Source organism: Ipomoea nil, unplaced genomic scaffold (genome assembly GCF_001879475.1).
Source record: "Ipomoea nil cultivar Tokyo-kokei standard unplaced genomic scaffold, Asagao_1.1 scaffold0436, whole genome shotgun sequence".
NCBI classification, from domain to species: Eukaryota; Viridiplantae; Streptophyta; class Magnoliopsida; order Solanales; family Convolvulaceae; genus Ipomoea; species Ipomoea nil.
Genome location: NW_017616864.1, coordinates 679,704 through 697,142, shown reverse-complemented (window position 1 = coordinate 697,142; position 17,439 = coordinate 679,704). Strand labels below are relative to the sequence as shown.

The window sequence follows — 17,439 nt, the reverse complement described above, 5'->3', positions numbered from 1 at the left end:
CATACCCGAGATTGATTCCCCCTCAAAGACTTATTTTTTACAAGTCAAGAATTCGGACAAGCACAATGTTCTTAAATGAGCACGATGCGTACAAGCACAATGTTCAAAAGAAGCACAATGTGAACAAGCACGATGTGTCCAAAGGAGCACAATGTGACCAAATCAGAAAAACACAATGTTCAAGTCAAACAAGCAAGAAGTGCCCAAGTCAAAGGAGCACAATGTGGCAAAGAAGCAAGATGTTCAGAAAATGGATAAATTCGAAGGGATTTATTTTGAATCAGCTCACATGCCACAAGAATCCAAAATTGCCTGAAGATATGATCAGAACGGTAGAAAATTTATGAAGGTATGGATAAAATACCTTATCCTAAAAATAAATTCTATTAGAAGGATTTATTTCAAAGATTCGTTGGAAAGGTATGGATAAAATACCTTATCCTAAAAATAAATTCTATCAGAAGGATTTATTTCAAAGATTCGTTGGAAATTCAAAAGATGACAAAAGAAATAATATTTTAAGAACAACTTGACAATCAAAGTTGGGATAAAATATTATCTTGTTAGGCAAGTTGACAATCAAATCAAATTGAAGACCTACTATTATCAATAATATTAGGCTATGAAGATTCAAAATTCAAATATCAAATTATCCCACTCCAACGGATATATTTGATTATCTATAAAAAGCCATAAAGACTTGAAGATAGAAAAGAGACAAGATAGATAAGGGGATGTGAAAACAAGTGCGGATATTAGAAATACAAGTGCTCAAATATTCATTAGAGACTTAGTCTGAATAGTCTCAAAAATAGTTGGAGAGAGAAATACAATTACCTTTCTATTTGTAATTGTAGAAAGAGTATAGCTGTGTGCAAAAATACTCTAGTGAGTGTAGCTGTGTGCAAAACACTCGTAGTTGCTAAGTGTAGCTGTGTGCAAAACACTTAGTTGGCGTTGAGTATAGCTGTGTGCGAAATACTCGTAGTTGAGTGTAGCTGTGTGCGACACACTCGGAGTTGGGTGTAGCTGTGTGCAAGACATCCGGAAGAAGTGCTTGTGTAGCGCTTATTCACTATTGTAACTGTGTGTGGAAAATAGTGAATTACTCCTAGAAGTGAATGGAGTAAAGTGGACTAGGAAGATTACGCCACTTCCGAACCACTATAAATTGCCTCTCTCATTTACATACCGCACTTACATAATTTGCTCTATCTATCTATCTTATCCGACTAACCCGTTTACTATTCACAGTTAATCTTAATCTTTCGGGTTTAGTGTGTTCTCACGTATGCATGTAACTCAAACTTTTCAGGCTTAACATTTGAATTATTCTAAGCAAGTTTGACGTATTGCATGTTACGTTTATCGCACGGTTGACGAGACACGAAATTTGTCCATAATCTTGAATATTATTGTTACATATTGAGTGAACCATCTCCTTTAAATATTCAAGATATTCATGTCATCTTTACACATCTCCTGAATTTATCTAACATGTGCATGTGATTCAAGTCATTAATTGGGCATAACTCTTACTACTCATTTATTCCGCTGTGCAGTTCAATTTCAATACTACTCTATCTACTTGTTATTTAGAATTGAAATTACCAAAGAGTTATTTATTGTGAAAAAGTTTAAAAGTCTATTTACCCCCCTCCCCCTCTAGACTTTTACCACCCTATCGGGACCAACAGTACCCGCGGGGTACGTTATTGGTGTTGGCCCAAGATTTGTTCCCCGTGATTCTTTCTTCTCGGTATTGATGTTTTGACCTGCCGATGTTGATTTATTAGGCTATTTGTGAGTCTTCTTGATGTTTTGTATGTCTAGAACGGTGTGTTAGGAATCCATGATAGGATTTGGTGTCTTGAATCGTGCTAAGGGTCCAACTTTGTGATTCGTTGGGCTAGCGTGAGTCTTGAATGTTCTTTGGAACTAATTTTGGTTTACCCATTTGATAAGCATGCTAGTCTGATGTTGAAATGCTAGTATGTGTGGTTTGTTCCTTCTTAGTGCGATTGGAAACTTGTGTTGACAATCATTTGGTGTTGGATTGTAATCCTTTGTTGTTGAGTATGGTTTCATGTCTTTATTGTGATCTCTTGATTGATTCCTATGATGTGAACGTATGCAAATCGTTGTACCCTTTGTTGATACTTGATTGAGGTTATTGTTGAGCCTTAGTCTTCTTGGTAATGATGATGACCTTGTGTGACTATGATTGAGATTGGTGGTTTGTTACTTGAGCTTTGCTCACGAGTTGGCGGTTGTGTGATTATGAAATTAATGGTCCCTCGTGTACTGAGAGTTCGATGGTAATGTGGGTGGTGTAGGTGGGGGAACGAAGATTCCCGGAGGCAAAAGGTTTGACTCAGAAGTACAGGGTGGCACTAGGAGGTAATGGTTGGAACCGAAATAAGGTCGGGGGTAGCCATAAGGTTGGAACAGGGCATAAGGTTGGAACTATGAAACTTGTGACATGTAGTTGTCACAGTGTGACTGTGAATTCCTTGCTTATGAGCATGTCTTGATGTATTCTACTTTGTGATCAGTAGGATGCATCCTGAGTTGTGTTGTCTTTCATGTTTGTGGTCTTGTTGTTGTTGTGAGGATGATGATCCTCGTTTCTTTTGAGAGTGATTGATGAGTCTTTGGTGTTGACTTCTCTCTTCGGTTTTAAAATGATATATATTGTATTCCCGTTCCAAATCGTTTTGATTATATCTATCTATATATGTTATTTAACGCGTATTGATGGGTTACCAGCAATATTCGCTGACCGGGTGTTATCCCCATGTTTTACAGGTTTTGAGTAGATGCCGAGCGCGCTAGATGTGGACGCTAGATAGAGTAGCTACCATGTTTAGACGTTACCTTTTGTTGGCCTGTGTGCCTAGATTAGCGGCCTGTGTGCCTAGACTAGTGGCATGTGTGCCTAGACGTTTACTGTTTGATGACTTGATAGTTTTCCGCATATGCACCTATGTTTGAGATAGGTGTGACATAACATCTCCCCGGTTTTTTAATTAAGCTTCCGCTGTTGTTTATCTTGATGATTAGATGCTTACCTTTGAAATTATGTTTTAAAAATGTTGAAAAATCGGGGGTTTTACAGTTGGTATCAGAGCCTAGGTTTGAGCCTAGGATGTTAGGATTTGGACCTTAAGAAGTTAAGTGTGGTTTGAGACCTTAAGAAGAGCTTACAATTGTCTCTTGAATTGAAGGTTGTCAATCTTCTTCTCCAAGAGTTCTTCAACAATCGAATAGGCTAGAGATGATCTAGTTTCTAGAAAGAGAAATCTAATCTACTTCTAATTGGGAGAAATTACAAATTGAAATGATAGATGATGAAGAGAATGTAAATCTATCCTAAGAACCCTAACTAAGAGTGCTAAAATCTCATTTCTAAAGATGGAAAGTGTTCTCCCCCCAAGTGATCCTGCCACAAGCCTTTTAAATAGACTAAAGCCTGAAATTTTCGCACTGAACTGCACATCGCGCGTTGTGGAATGCATGGAACTTTTTGTTTCCCGAAAACGCACTTCACAAAGCGCGTGGGAGCGCGTACGTGGGAATTTGTCCTTCTTATCTTCAGAAACGTTGTATCCCTTGATGTTGCCGAACCATAGCCACTTGTATCACCTCATTTGGACACTCCTAGCTCAAGATATGATCAATCTACCGAACTATTGCCGGAATGCCCTGCAATTGACAATGTTTTGCTCTTTTCTCAAAAGGCATTCACAAATCCTAATTTCTATCAATTTAAGCACAAAATAGGCTCAAAGGACTCCACTTATAGTTCAAAATGCCTCCTAATTACCCTATAAAACATAGAATATTTGGCACTTTTCAATCATCCTCCCCAACTTTTGACCGCCCAACAACTCTTTTAAAGTTCCAACTTCAATCGTCCGTTCATAATTAAATGGCATCCTTTGGCCTTACCAATTAATTTTTTTTTTAATTTAATATATATATCTCATGCATATTATAAAAACAAAAGTTTTTTGTATAAATTAAATATATCTCATATATTTAATAATATAAAAACAATGTAATAAATACATCATTTAAATTTTATAAAAATGTCCTTTTTAGTTTTCTTACATTTATCAGCTTATCAAAAAATTAATTTTATCAAATACTTTTAAGCATAATCAGCTAGTTAACAACTCTTCAATTTTCAACTCCTAACTTATAGATTTTCATCTTTCAACTACCTTTTCAGCTAGGTTTGCCAAACATAACCTTAAACTGGAAAACTAATCAGAAATAAATTGTTTGTTACTTGTAAAGGGAGTGAATTTCATTTTTGTGACACCCCAAAAATCCACATTTCAATCCATGAATTAATTGAGTAATTAATTCTATATATTTTGAGGAATTGATTCCTAAAGTCCTGATTTTTAATACTCAAGGACTAGAATTTGACTAGTCAACCATTAAGTTGTGTTGTACCTTGTGCTTTGAGGGGAGTTCCATTGTTCCTTACACTTTCTAAGGGTTAGTAAGGGTATTCTTGTCTTTTCACCAAGAGTTAGTATTGTAACCTAACCTAGAAGACTTCTTCATTTCATTCCTTACAATTCCTAGAAAAATATCTCTACCTTCTCTCTAGAAAAGAAGTGTAGCTTATTCTCCAAGCCAAGTTAAGACCCTTGTCAAGATTCCAAGTTTTGCTTCCAAGATTCAACCTTTCACCTATTTGGGCATCTAGGAGGGTAAGATCTAAGTTCATCTTATGTTTTTGGTTCCATCTTAGTTGTCTTTTTCTTAAAGGTAGGATCTTTATGATCTTTTGGTTTAATCTTGAAGTGGGTTTGGAAAGTGAGCCTAGTGGAGAGCTTGTTGTGGTGTAAAGTGAAGTCTTTTGGTCTTCAAGAGGTAACCCATGCTCTACAAAACCTATTTTCCTTACCTATATGTGATTTCTTGGATTCTACTTGTGCTTTGCTATGAAATGTGAGGGTTTATGCATCTATCTTGTGATATTGCATATCTAGAGCTTGTGTTTAGGCTTCCTTTGTGCCATTGCTTGGCATTTTCCATGGTTCAAGTTATTTTGTTGTGTTGGGTGAGATTTGGCATGTTTTAGACTTGAATTTGTGTTTGGAGAAGAGAATCCCCGAAGGGATTATTTTGCCCAGGAGTATGTACCCGCAGGCGAAACAGCGGGGAGAGCCCTACCCGCCGCCCACCCACCGGTACAAAGGCTTGTGGGTAGTGTACCCGCGGGCAGAACCACGGGTAGGGGCTTACCCGTGGGTCCACCCGCGGGGAACACGATGGTGTTCGTTCGGGATTTGTTCCCCGTGATTTGGTTGTCTTGGTGTTTGGTCTTTTGACTTCCCGTTGTTCATTTGTGGAACTATTTGAGCATCTCCTTGATGTTTCGTAGGTCTAGAACTATATGGTAGGTATCCATGTAGGACTTTGATGTCTTGAATCGTGCTAAGTGTTCAACATTGTGTTTCGTTGGACCAAGATGTGTCTTGTGTGTTCCTCGGAACTATCTTGAGTTTCCCCGTTGTTAAGCATGCTAGTTTGTTGTCTTAATGCTAGCGTGTGTGTTGTTTGTACCTTCCGTTTCGTTGATGATAACTTGCGTTATTCATCATTGTTGGCATTGGGCTGTGACCCGTTCTTTGATTGAGTACGTTTCATACCTTCGTTGTGATCCGTTGTTTGACTCTCGTGTGAGTTGTGGTGCATGTGTGGATTTACCTGGATTGCACGATTAGTGGTATGAGACACTAGTCACCAAGGTATTGCAGCGGTCCTTGTGGTGGCCGTGACGTGATTATGGAGTTGTGGCCTGAGTAATGGGTCCATGTTTATGGGGGATAACATGTGTTATCCGGGCATGTGTTGCCGTGATTGGTGGTGTTCGTTGGTGGGGGACGGTCCCGAGGGAATAAGGTTGGACTAAGAAGTACAGGGGTCCTGGAGGTAATGGTTGGAAAGAAGATACAAGGTTGGGGGTAGCCATAAGGTTGGAACAGGGCATAAGGAAGGCATACCAACTCGTGATGGGTGATGTTGCGAGGGCTTGTAAAGCCGGCGTTGTGTGATCTTCTCTGGTGACGTGTGTAGTCACGGAGGCTTGTGTTGTTTGGCATGTGTTGCCGTTGGGTGAATCTTTATCCTTTGTGTCGTGGTTAACCTTTGTGGTATGGGATGTGTTCCCGGTGTTATCCTTGTGAGTGGCGAGTCTTGTGCTGTCTATTGATCTTGGCTTTTGACTTATATACTTATGTATTCCGTTTCGAAAATGGTTTTATGACTTATATCTATCTATATATGATACTTAACGGTATTGGTGGGTTACCAGCATTATTCGCTGACCGGGCGTCGTCCCAATGTTTATCTTTGTATCTTTCAGGTGATGTTTAGACGAGAGCGATGTCTAGAGCCTGGTAGCTTAGCACCTTTATCCTTGCTTTTGTGGCCTGTGCGCCAATGTAGTTAGTTTGATGTCTTTTTGGGATAGATATAAACACTTGCAGATTGTTTGCCGTAGCGTTTACCGTGTTTGGTAGACGTGGCGTGACACCCCGTTGGATTTCTTTTATCCAGTTTTCCTTTTTATCTTCCGCTGTGCTAGTTTTGTTGTTTAATCTGCATGTGTTAGGGCTTTTATCTGGGCCTTGTTTGGGGGGTGTTACAATTTTTGGTTCTATTGTTATAGGGGTCATTCCAATTTTAGTTCACCATAATTATTTTTGCCACATTGCGTCCACTATTATTAAGTGTTCCAGTTTAGTGCACGAAAAATCTTAAAGTGGACTAAAATTGGAACCTTTTTAATAGAGTTAATAACCAATATGGTCCCTCGACTATGACGTAATGACCAATTTAGTCCTCAACTATTATTTTTACTCAATTAAGTCCTCAAATATACAATCTTTACCCAACTTGGTCCTCTGTTAAGTTGTATGTTTGTTGACTGTCAAAGTTGAGGACAAAATTGTAATCTTCATTATCATCAAAATCTTGACTAGCAAGTGTAGATGAAGGTTCAGGGGTTGCTTCCGATTCAAACCCACTCATGGTCGCCGCTGCCGATATCGTCGTCAACGAAGACAGCAGATCGCAAATCTCCGCCGTCAGATCACTGCTCGACGCCAACGTTGTTCTTTCCGGCATGCTGCCATAGTTCTGAATGTTCGCCCAAATCGGAGCCTGAGCTCTGAAATAAGAAGATCCGCCCCCTTGGCCCATCGTCTCGGACGAACAGCTTTCCACTTCTAACGACGACAACGGTCACCGGAGACTCGTCGCCTGAGCTTTCGGGTAATTATGCATGCCCTTATACACGATCTCCGTGATATGCCCGTCCGGTGAACGCTCCACCTTCTTTCTTTCTTTTTCTTTTTTTTTTTTAATTTTTTAAAGAAAGCAACCCAATTAAAACCGAAAGAAATCAAGAACGATAACCACATTTACACTAATCAGTTGAGCAATTAGAGATTCTTGAGACCGAACAATCAACTACACATGGAGTTGCAGGGTCACTGTGATGATGCTAATAGCTCATGCAACAATGTGGTTCTATCCTCTGTTGTGCTTGATGCCACATTGAGCACAAGAGATGGCAATGAATCGGAGGGTGATGGGTATCGTGGGCGAGGTCTACTCACACTAGGTGGGAGGTTCTGCAAAGCCTCTGCATTGTCAGCCGTGCTGTACATTTGAAGGTCATTGTGTAAAGGCACAACCAAAACGGGTCCGGTAGCTGCAGCTGAGGATGATGCATAATCATGTATACTTGTTCTAAGATGGTCCTCTGTCAGCTGTGGCGGAGAAGTAATGTTATCAATGTTGGAAGTTTGGGAACGAATTGTTTCGTTTATTTCAGTCTGCAGGTTCTCAATCTGGGCTTCCAGCGCAATTTTTTCTTCTTTATGCTCATCCTTCTCAACAGTCATGTAATGAGATTCTGAATTCATTCGCGGAGGTTTGGGCTGCTCTATGGGGAATGTGGAAGAGAGCTTATAGAGTTACAGTTTTGCACTCAATTTTAACAGTCAACAAATATTAATTAACGAAGGATTAAATTGGGTAAAAAGTGCATAGTTGAGGACTTAATCGGGTAAGAATAGTAGTCGAGGACTAAATTGGTAATTACAGCATAGTCAAGGGACTATTTCAGTTATTAACTCTTTTTAAGAATAGTTGACGCAATGTGACAAAAATAATTATGGTGGACCTAAATTGGAAAAACCCCTATAACAGTAGGACCAAAAATGAAATTCACTCCTTATAAAGGAAAGTGTATTACTTTTAAATCAAAATGTAATATTTAAGATTGAATTTTTTGAAAGGGGGCCAATATGGCATATATTAAAAGTACTCAGAAATAGAGTCTGGGGGGACATTGTCCGAATACATAATCGTAGAATAATTAAATGCAGAAGCCGCTAAACTATGAGCTAAATAGTTCTCTGATCTAGGAATAAAATTAACTGAGCAGTAATCAAAAGAGATAATGCGTGCTCTACAAGCACTAATAGCATAGCCAACGTAAGTCCGAACTGTGACAACTTGATTTGTCAAATATTGTTGTAGGGTCAAACAATCTATGAGTAAGCGTACAGAGCCTTCCCCACGATTCCATAACCAAGACAAGGCTTCCTTACATGCTATTGCCTCAGCCATAAGCGGGGAGAGACAATATGATAAGGGTGCACTGAATGCCGATACATATTCCCCTTCCTCGTTCAACAAAATCGCGCCAACCGTAGCTTTTCCTGTAGCAGGCATAAACCCGGCATCGACATAACATTTCCGCATCGGCTCGGTTGACTCCAAACGTGCGCCCTCCTCGGCAGCCACAAGTATTTAAGATTGAATAGTTACTCATGAGAAAAAAATGTAAGCTAATTATGGATAAATTGTTTAATTGTTACTTATAAGATGAAGTATAATACTTATGAAGAAAAATGTGATACTTTTGATTAAAAAAAAAAAGGCTAAAGTGTCATCTCGCACCATGAACCATTCCTGATTATTCATGTCGCACCATAATCTTTAATAAGTGATATTTTGAGACATAAACCATAATTTTTTTCCGTCTAGAAATTTTTACAGGTTTCCTACAAGTTACCCGGTAATAATATTGCTGACATGAAAATTTTTATTAGGTTTTTTTTTTTTTTTTTTTTTTTTTATTTTTCTTTTTTCGCCTTCGTATTATTATTATTTTTTCGTATTTTTTCTTTTTTCGTAAACGTATAGGCCTGCTCTGCGTTTATCGCTTCTTGTTTCTCCGATACCAAACTCCGCAGAGAAGGCCTATACAGAGCATGCTTGATCGGAGAAACGAGAAGCGAAAAACGCAGAGCATGCCTATACGTTTAGGAAAAAAGGAAAAATATGAAATAAAATAATACGAAGGCGAAAGAAGAAAAATACCAATAAAAAACTAATAAAAAATTCCATGTCAGGCATTGTCAGCAATATTATAACCGGTAACCTGTGGGAAACTGTAAAAAGTTCTAGACGAAAAAAAAAAATTATGGTTGATGACTCTAAATATCACTTATTAAAGATCATGATGCGGCATGAATAATAAGGAATGGTTCATGGTGCGGGGTGACACTTTAGCGTAAAATATTTAATACTTTTAAATCAAAACGTAATATTAAGAGTTGAAGAATTACTTATGATAAAAGTTATAATACTTATTAAAAAACACAACATTATCCATGAACGGTGTCATATGAGAATTTACCTTCTTTTATATACTTTATTGCACTTTCAATTAGTTGTAACAACCGCCTTGAACAGTAAAATAGTCCTTGGGACAACAAAATTTTTAAAAACATTCAAGTTATTAGTAGCAATCAAAGGGTAGATATATAATGCATATGTGCATAGTTCTATGCATTTCCATAACTTGAGAAAAACTTATCTGTAGATTTTGGAATGAGAGAAGTTTATAGAATGAAGCACTCAAGCAATTTGTAGTGTCTCCTTTTAAGCCTTCATGAATGCAGGTTTCATTGGCACCAAAAGGCATTCTACTATGTTGTAAAAGAATAGTGAATTGAACAGTGGATTATTACAACTTAGCCATGGTATTATTGGAGAAGAAGAACATCAAAACACACACAGCTGAATAGATCAAATGGAATCCAAAAATTGTTCAGATCAAATGGAAACCAAACTTACAACATCTTATATTGATGCACCTCTGAGCAACACTTGAAGAATTACGGCAAGAAATCCATTCTGTTTGTTTTCTCCCGAAAGTGATTAGGCAAATTCCCAACAAAAGAGACAGATCACCGGCCACCAAAATAGATTGGACAGGACAAGTGGCAATATTTATCAACATTAGCCAGTGCATAAACTCATAAAAGCAACAGAGAACTTATTCAGCAATGAAGACCTTATAAACTTCAGCCAGGAACCTGCAAGCTTAAAGATAAAGTGAAGTTCAAATTCAATTGCAACGGATAAGAATAACCTCGTTGAACAAAATTACAATAAATGGTGCATTTATCAACTATTGAATTCCTGTTTTAGTCGACGACTATTGGATTTTCCACTTTTGTGGTTATTAACTTCCAAAATTAACTACATTTAATACCTAACGACTTTGAAAACTTGCCAGTTTAGCCCAAGAAGAACAAAATTTAGTGTAAGATTTAGTACCTGACTATAGGACTATAAAGTGGCAAGTTTTAAATACTCAGGTACCAAATTTTTGATTGATTTTGAGGTTGATGATGAGAAGTAAAAATAAAATAGTTCATGAATTAAAGTTGGAAAGAACTCCTTAAAAAAAAACTAGAAAGTCATTTGCAATTGCAAAAGTTAATATGGAGTTAAGTATAAGTTTCATAGGGGTATATACACAATCGTTATGCTATGGACCCGTGTCCAGCATGCATGCTGGACATGGTAACGGTGCTGTTAGTGACACCGTTCTCTTTCACTTTTATTTTTATTTTTATTTATTTATTTATTTATTTAAATTTCAGACCACTTTGTTATAAGAGTATATGTTCATAATTTTATCGCTATATGTTCATAATTGTAAGTTCATAATGTTAGAGCTCTGTGTTCATAATTGCATAACTGTACATTCATAATTCCATAACTGTAACTTCATAATTTTCGAAGCTCTATGTTCACAATTTTAGAGCTCTATGTTCATAATTTTATCACTATATGTTCATATTGTAAGTTCATAATGTCAGAGCTCTGTCTTCATAATTCCATAACTGTACATTCATAATTGCATAACTGTACATTCATAATTCCGTAAATGTACATTCATAATTCCGTAACTGTACATTCATAATTCAATAACTGTAAAATCATAATTTTCGAAGATCCATGTTCACAATTTTAGAGCTCTATGTTCATAATTGTAAGTTTATAATGTCAGAGCTCTGTGTTCATAATTTTATAACTTACATTCATAATTCCATAACTGTACATTCATAATTCGATGACTGTACATTCATAATCCCATAACTGTACATTCATAATGGCACGACGTTAACGGCGAGACAAAATCAATTTTTTTTTAAAACTGGAATGAAGCGTTTTCCCTGAAAACGACGTCGTTTTGGACTCGTGTCCACAATGCAGGTCCAGGGGATAATTTGCGGTATATACATACCTAGGCTTTCATAAGTTCATATTAAGCCCAAAATTAACAAATTCCTCAATCCCTTTCTTCTTAGAGCTTACAAAACTTTCCTCTTCAATTCTTTGAATGCATTCAGAGATTTTGAAACCTTCTCCTTTAGATATTTCTACACACTCAATTCGTTAGAGCTTCCCACACTTTCTTCTTCAAAGCTTTCATTATTTGGCATTTCAAACCTTGAAAAGTAATTTAAAATGAGTACAAAAATAAATAATTAAATTAACACATGGAATTAGAAGGCGGAAAACTAATAGTTTAAATAATGAACAAGAAATAGAGAGAAACCTTAGTTCCAACTTTACGAACACGAAGTGGACAATCTGTCATTCCCTCAAACAATAACTTGTTTGCAGAAGAAATTTGATTTGCAGAGGCCACAAGAGAAGAATGACAACATTCTAACACAATTAACTTCAGTGTTTCAATATTTGCAAAATTAATTGGAATTTGTTTCAATTCCCAACAATATCTTAAGACTAGGCGCTCCAAAATTGGGAAATGATTAGAACTTGCATCCCAATGTTTGAGATTTGATCGTGAGATAAGAAGTGCCTTTAATTCCCGAAAGCCTTGCTTCGATGGTTTCCACTTTGAGCCACAGAAAGAGAAATCTTTTAGTTTAAGCACCTCAAGGTGTGGTAACTTGCCAATTGTGTCCATCTCCTTCCATGGAAGATAAGTGTAACGAAGTGTCAACTTCTTAAGGTTTGGTGGAAAGCCAATTGGAAGATAAAAGCGCTCGACTCTTCCTACTTCAAATTTCAACTTCTCAAGTAGATGTAAATACACAAGGCTCCCTAGAAAGCTAGGCGCCAATTGGCCTTCAATGTAAATACCAAGTTCCTTTAGGTTTGGAACCATTCTGAAGTTTGGTTTTCTGTCAGAGTTAGCAACTTTCAACAAAAAAAGAGTTTGCAGTTTTTTTTTTTTTTGACTAAGCAAGGGAGATATTGTGAACATCTATTATCAACATGCAAATGCCTCAATTGTGGGAAATCCAAAATATTGCATCGTAGTTGCAAAGGACATTTTTCCATCCATGAAGTAACTATGAGAGTAAGCAAATTTTTAAGCTTAAAAAATCGAAGCTTGTATAGAGAACCAATAGTACTTAAAGCCAAGTATTTCAAATGAATCAAATCTGTTATAATCACTAGGCATGCCTTGTGAGCATTTCACTAATGATAAATCCAATACTCTTAGAAATTCCAAACATGGGTATACCAACCTGCAATTTGAATGGTATACATCTTTTCCAAAGCAGAGCACAGAATGGATATTATCTAGTGTGCAATTCCCATAACTTGCTTGAGTGATTGGCCAATGACTTGTTTGACAACTTAACCAACGACTAGCTTTTGGATCATTCAAAAATATACATTTAAGGCCACAAATTGGCTTATTAACTCTATTAACTCCAGGAGTCGTTGGCCTGCCGTTACTGGCTTCCCAACGGCTTGTTGACTGAGCCTCTTAAATGCATAACAGCTATCTCCAAGCTGACTGCCTACTCGTGCCGACCCCTCACTCGCGCCGACCTCGTGTTCGAGCCGACCCCTTGGTTTAGCCCATATCCCTCTTGGGCTTCTCTTCTTCTGGACTTGACCCCTTCTCCTCTTGGGCCCCGAGCCCACGGGGTTCACACCCCATCAACTTGTCCCTCACTTTCCAATATTGAGCCCTTTATTCAACTCGAATACCGGAAAGTATCCGCCCTTTTAATGCAGATTGCTTGAATCGCTCCTCAATCTTTTCTCTTCAATGGTCGGATTGTGGCCGGATCCTCTGTGATCTTTCTGATTCTACCGTCCTGATCTGCTTTAACTCCCCACTTGCTCCTTGGACCTATAAATGGCATCTTTGTCTTTGTCTCTCCTCATCTTCCTTGTTAACATGGGTCGCCCACTGATTAAAGGAAAGAAAATTGTCTTCGAGTCGCCATCCCATTCCCCTCTTGCCAAGCGATCGAGGTCTGAGAAAGGGAAAAGGAAAGCTCATAAGCCTGCTTCTCGCAAGCTCTCCGCTGGCTCCACTTCTTCTGGTTCCCGGATGACGATCGAGGATCCTCCTTCGGCCGTGGATCCTTCTCCTCCGGTCGACCCTCCTCCTCAGACCACGGCTCGAGTAACGGCCGAGGATGGGACCTTTGTAGAGGTGGCCATCCCGAAACAGCTAGCTTTTCAGATAACTTTTACCACCTCACTACATGATCTTGGCAGGCCAGCTTTTGACTTGATGTCGGACGCCGACTATGCCCGCTACCTTGAGCTGTATCCAGATGATGAGGCACCAGTGGTCCCGCCTTTGATGCCGGCCTTCTAGGACACCGTCTGCCCTTCTCCTGCTAGTTCCGGTTCATCGGACGAGATGGCTTTCCTGGATGAGCCGTCTTCACCTGAGAAGTGAGTCGCGCTGACTGAGGCTTTGAGCGACTGAATGTGGAAATTCGCGGGGTTGAGTGAAGAGTCTCAGGGAAAATTTACTTAGTCTAAATAAAGCTTTCCCCTTCTGCTAGTATACCGGGACTCTTTTAATAAAACGCATGAACTATTTCAGTTTCCTTACTTTTCCTTTTCTCTCAGCATATGCGATTATGTTCGTTGCCTTCCGACTTACCGGTCGGCCTTCGCGCCTTCCGAGGCCTGACACTAGGGCTTCTTTTTTGTAGTTCTCCCTTATATAAGGGAGATTCGTTTTTCAGGCCATGGCAGGAATCTCGCCCTATCCAAGCAGGATTGATGGGATTTTACACTGACGCAGATTCCTGATGATTTTTTACCACTCCCTATATTCCTGCCAAGTGATGGCAGTTTTTATTTCCCCAACGATTTGCTCTGGAAAACCCGCTCGGCCTGACTATAAATAGGCCTCTCCTTTCCATTTATTTCCCACACCTCTCTCTTGTATCTTTTTTATCTGTTGCTCGTTACTTTCTCTCATCCCCCCTTCGACATGAGCTACAGGGATGGTGAGCGACGTTCCTCCAGCCGTTTGAAGGAACAAGCTCGACTGGAAATGCTGAGGTAGTGAAAGCTAGCGCACGGCGGTCACTTGCTGGGTGACTCCGGCTCAGACCCCATCGTGGTTTCACTGGACGCTCTGGACGTAGTCTCGGTGGACCCTGCTAGCCGACGAGTGGATCCGATGATAAGCGAGCTGCCGGTGGATGAGGAAGAGGTATGGGAGGTTCCTCCTCTTTTTGGGGTGGCCATGTCTCCTAGTGCTCTGGAAAGGCCTCTCCAAATAATTGATGATGGAGAACCGCCGATTTACGTGGATGACATACCGGATCAAGCTCCGACTCCGGCTCCTTTCCGACCTTGGCTATTTCTGGAAGGTCCACCTCCGCCTGCTGCGGGGCCTCCCTCTCGTCCGTCCGAGGAGAAGGCAAACCCATGATCCTGCTTTCATTTTATGTTTCTAGCCTGTACTAGGGCCGTGCTCCTGCGATGTATGCTTGTCTCTTTTAATCAATAAACGTTTCTATCTTGTTTTTCCTGTTTTCTCCCAGAAAAAAAAGAATCTTTTACTTTGCAACGTTTCTTAATAGCTTCCTGTTTACCAGGCCGGCCCATCGTTTGGTTAGACGAGCTCTCTTTATCCGACTACTGATGGGCTGGGTTGTGGAAGAGTCTGGGCTCGGGGCCCAACCCCAGCATGGTGTGGAGTCGACCCAGTGTTCGCTCCAAGGCCCCTACTAAAGTCACGTTGTCGTTGCCGACTATGCACTTGGACGGGCTTGCAGCTCGTCTTCGGATGGCCTCGTCGTCCCTGTGAGATAGCCATCCGGATGGCCCAAAGGGCTGTCTCATAATCAGATTGGGCCTGGGATTCAACAGGCCGGGTTGCTTTGACCCTACACGTGCCTAGGCGCGCCATTTGAGCTAACCCTAGTCCAACCGCCATTCCGATTTTCGAGGGGCATTAGATGCCCCGTCTCTTCGCGTCAATCAACCTCTCTTATTAGCTAATGGGCTTCTGACACGTGTCGATCTCTTGGGATTTTTCCAAGTTTAAATGTGTCCTCTATCCCCTTCCATTACTCACACTTTCAAAGAGAGAGACCAGAGAGCCTTGCACCTCCATCCAGTTCTTCTCGATTCACCGGACGTTTCTCAAGTTGGTAGTCTTTCCTGTATCAATCTCGTCCTATTCCTCCCCTTCTCGTCGTCTGGTGGTGTCCTCCACCGTGTCTTCTCCGTCCTCTTCTTCATCTTCTTCTCGCCACCGGGTGATGCCTTCAGACCTTCCCTCACCGTCTTCTTCCCAACTAGCCCCGTCGTCTTCCGGGGCGGCTGCTTCTCTGAGTCCAGCCCCACTAACGACGGTGGCGGCTCTCCCCGACGGCCTCCAATGGCCTAAGGGTAGTTTTGATTCTATAGACGCTTCGGAGTCTATCCCGTTGCTGATAATGGAGCTAGGCAGATCTTGAGATGGCCTGTTTTCTGCTTGGGCCATCGGCCGACGTTCTTCCTCCGAGGAACCTGTCCATTTTTGACCCACCGGATGGCTACGTGGGCATTCATCTCCCTCTTTTCTCTCCCTCTTTTTTGTTACTATAACTTGGTTCCAGGTAAGCTGGTCCCCAATTCCCACTGCCTTTTGGTTTGCTTCGTAGTTCTCTGTCGGTGGTGGCTCTACGAGCCTTGTATAGAGTTGTTCCGGTGTCTGTACACCGTGAACAAGGTCGGCCCTCACTCTCGGGGCTTTGTACAAATATCCGCTCGTCCCGGGTGTGTTTTATTCGAGGGTCTTCCAGATTCCGTGAAAGACTGGAAGACCTTCTTTTTCTTCGTTCGTCCTTCTTCTTCTCTCTCCCACTTTTGCATTTCCGACTATGTGGCCAGCCACCCTCTTCAAACCTTGCTCCCGGCTAGCTGTCTTTACCAAAGAGGCGACCCGGGGTGCCAAGTTTTTGAAGAGGATGGGGCCTTACTGTGCCCAACGATGGTCGCGACTTCGAGCTATGGCGAAGTGGGGTCTTCTGCCTGCTGGAGCGACCACCACAGGTAGTCTTTCATCAGACCCCTTTCCCTGTCTTTTGCGTTAGATAACCTACTGAACTTTGCTTCTTCTTCCATGTACAGGTCTTGACGACTCCACATCTTACTCTTCCAGGAGACCGACACCCATACCGTACCTATGGGCGACCGTGCTGAAAAGATGAGGCGCCGTATGACTCAGCGCTCGACTGGCACCCCTTCTGCTTCGACCTCGCTTCCTCCCACGGTGTCCCGAGTCATTCTGCAGGGGAATGTGGTTGATTTATCGACCTCTCCCGTGGCTTCCACCGGCCTCAACGGAGAGTCCGAGCTCGAAGCGACCTCTAGAGCAGTCTGAAGTTCCTCGCCCAAGAAGATCCGAGTGGGCTTGGAACTGAGCGCGAACGCCTAAATATGGCAGGGTAACTTCTTGGTTCAGACCTGGGCCGAACATGTGATCCTCCCCAAGGATTTTGAGTCGGCATCTAAGCTGAAGGACGAGCTGATCCTGGAGGCCTCTTTGCGTCAGTCTTACCGGGTGAGTGTTTGGACTTTCTCCTTACTAACTTCTCCTTTCTTTACTTTCTGACACGGTTCTTTCTTTTCCTTAGAACCTTTCCCTCCAGTTGGAGATGAGGAAGCCGATGCGAGCAGCCTCAACTCTCGTCTGCTCCAATCAAACGATCTTCGCAGGGAAGAGCAGGCGGCCTTTTCCAAGGAGAGGGAGGTTCATCTGGCCGAGCTCCTCAGGGTAACCTGCCTGTGGGAAGAGGAGCAGAAGAAGGT

At 40.9% G+C, this 17,439-nt stretch overlaps 1 protein-coding gene across 2 annotated transcripts in view; it reads right to left on the bottom strand.

Moving 5' to 3' along the window:
- Nucleotides 1-12,566, bottom strand: part of LOC109172857 (girdin-like) — a 104,165-nt gene extending 91,599 nt beyond the window's left edge. Inside the window, exon 1 of one of the 2 annotated variants that reach the window (XR_002052798.1) lies at nucleotides 11,642-11,772. Coding sequence is in view for 1 of the 2 variants with exons in the window: in XM_019322100.1 (XP_019177645.1) it covers nucleotides 11,957-12,532 (576 nt within the window). In the remaining variant the exon portion in view is untranslated. Of the gene's footprint in view, nucleotides 1-11,641; nucleotides 11,773-11,956 lie in introns of those variants that run through there. The other variant, XM_019322100.1, reaches the window with a different exon arrangement.
- Nucleotides 12,567-17,439: the final 4,873 nt, after the last annotated feature.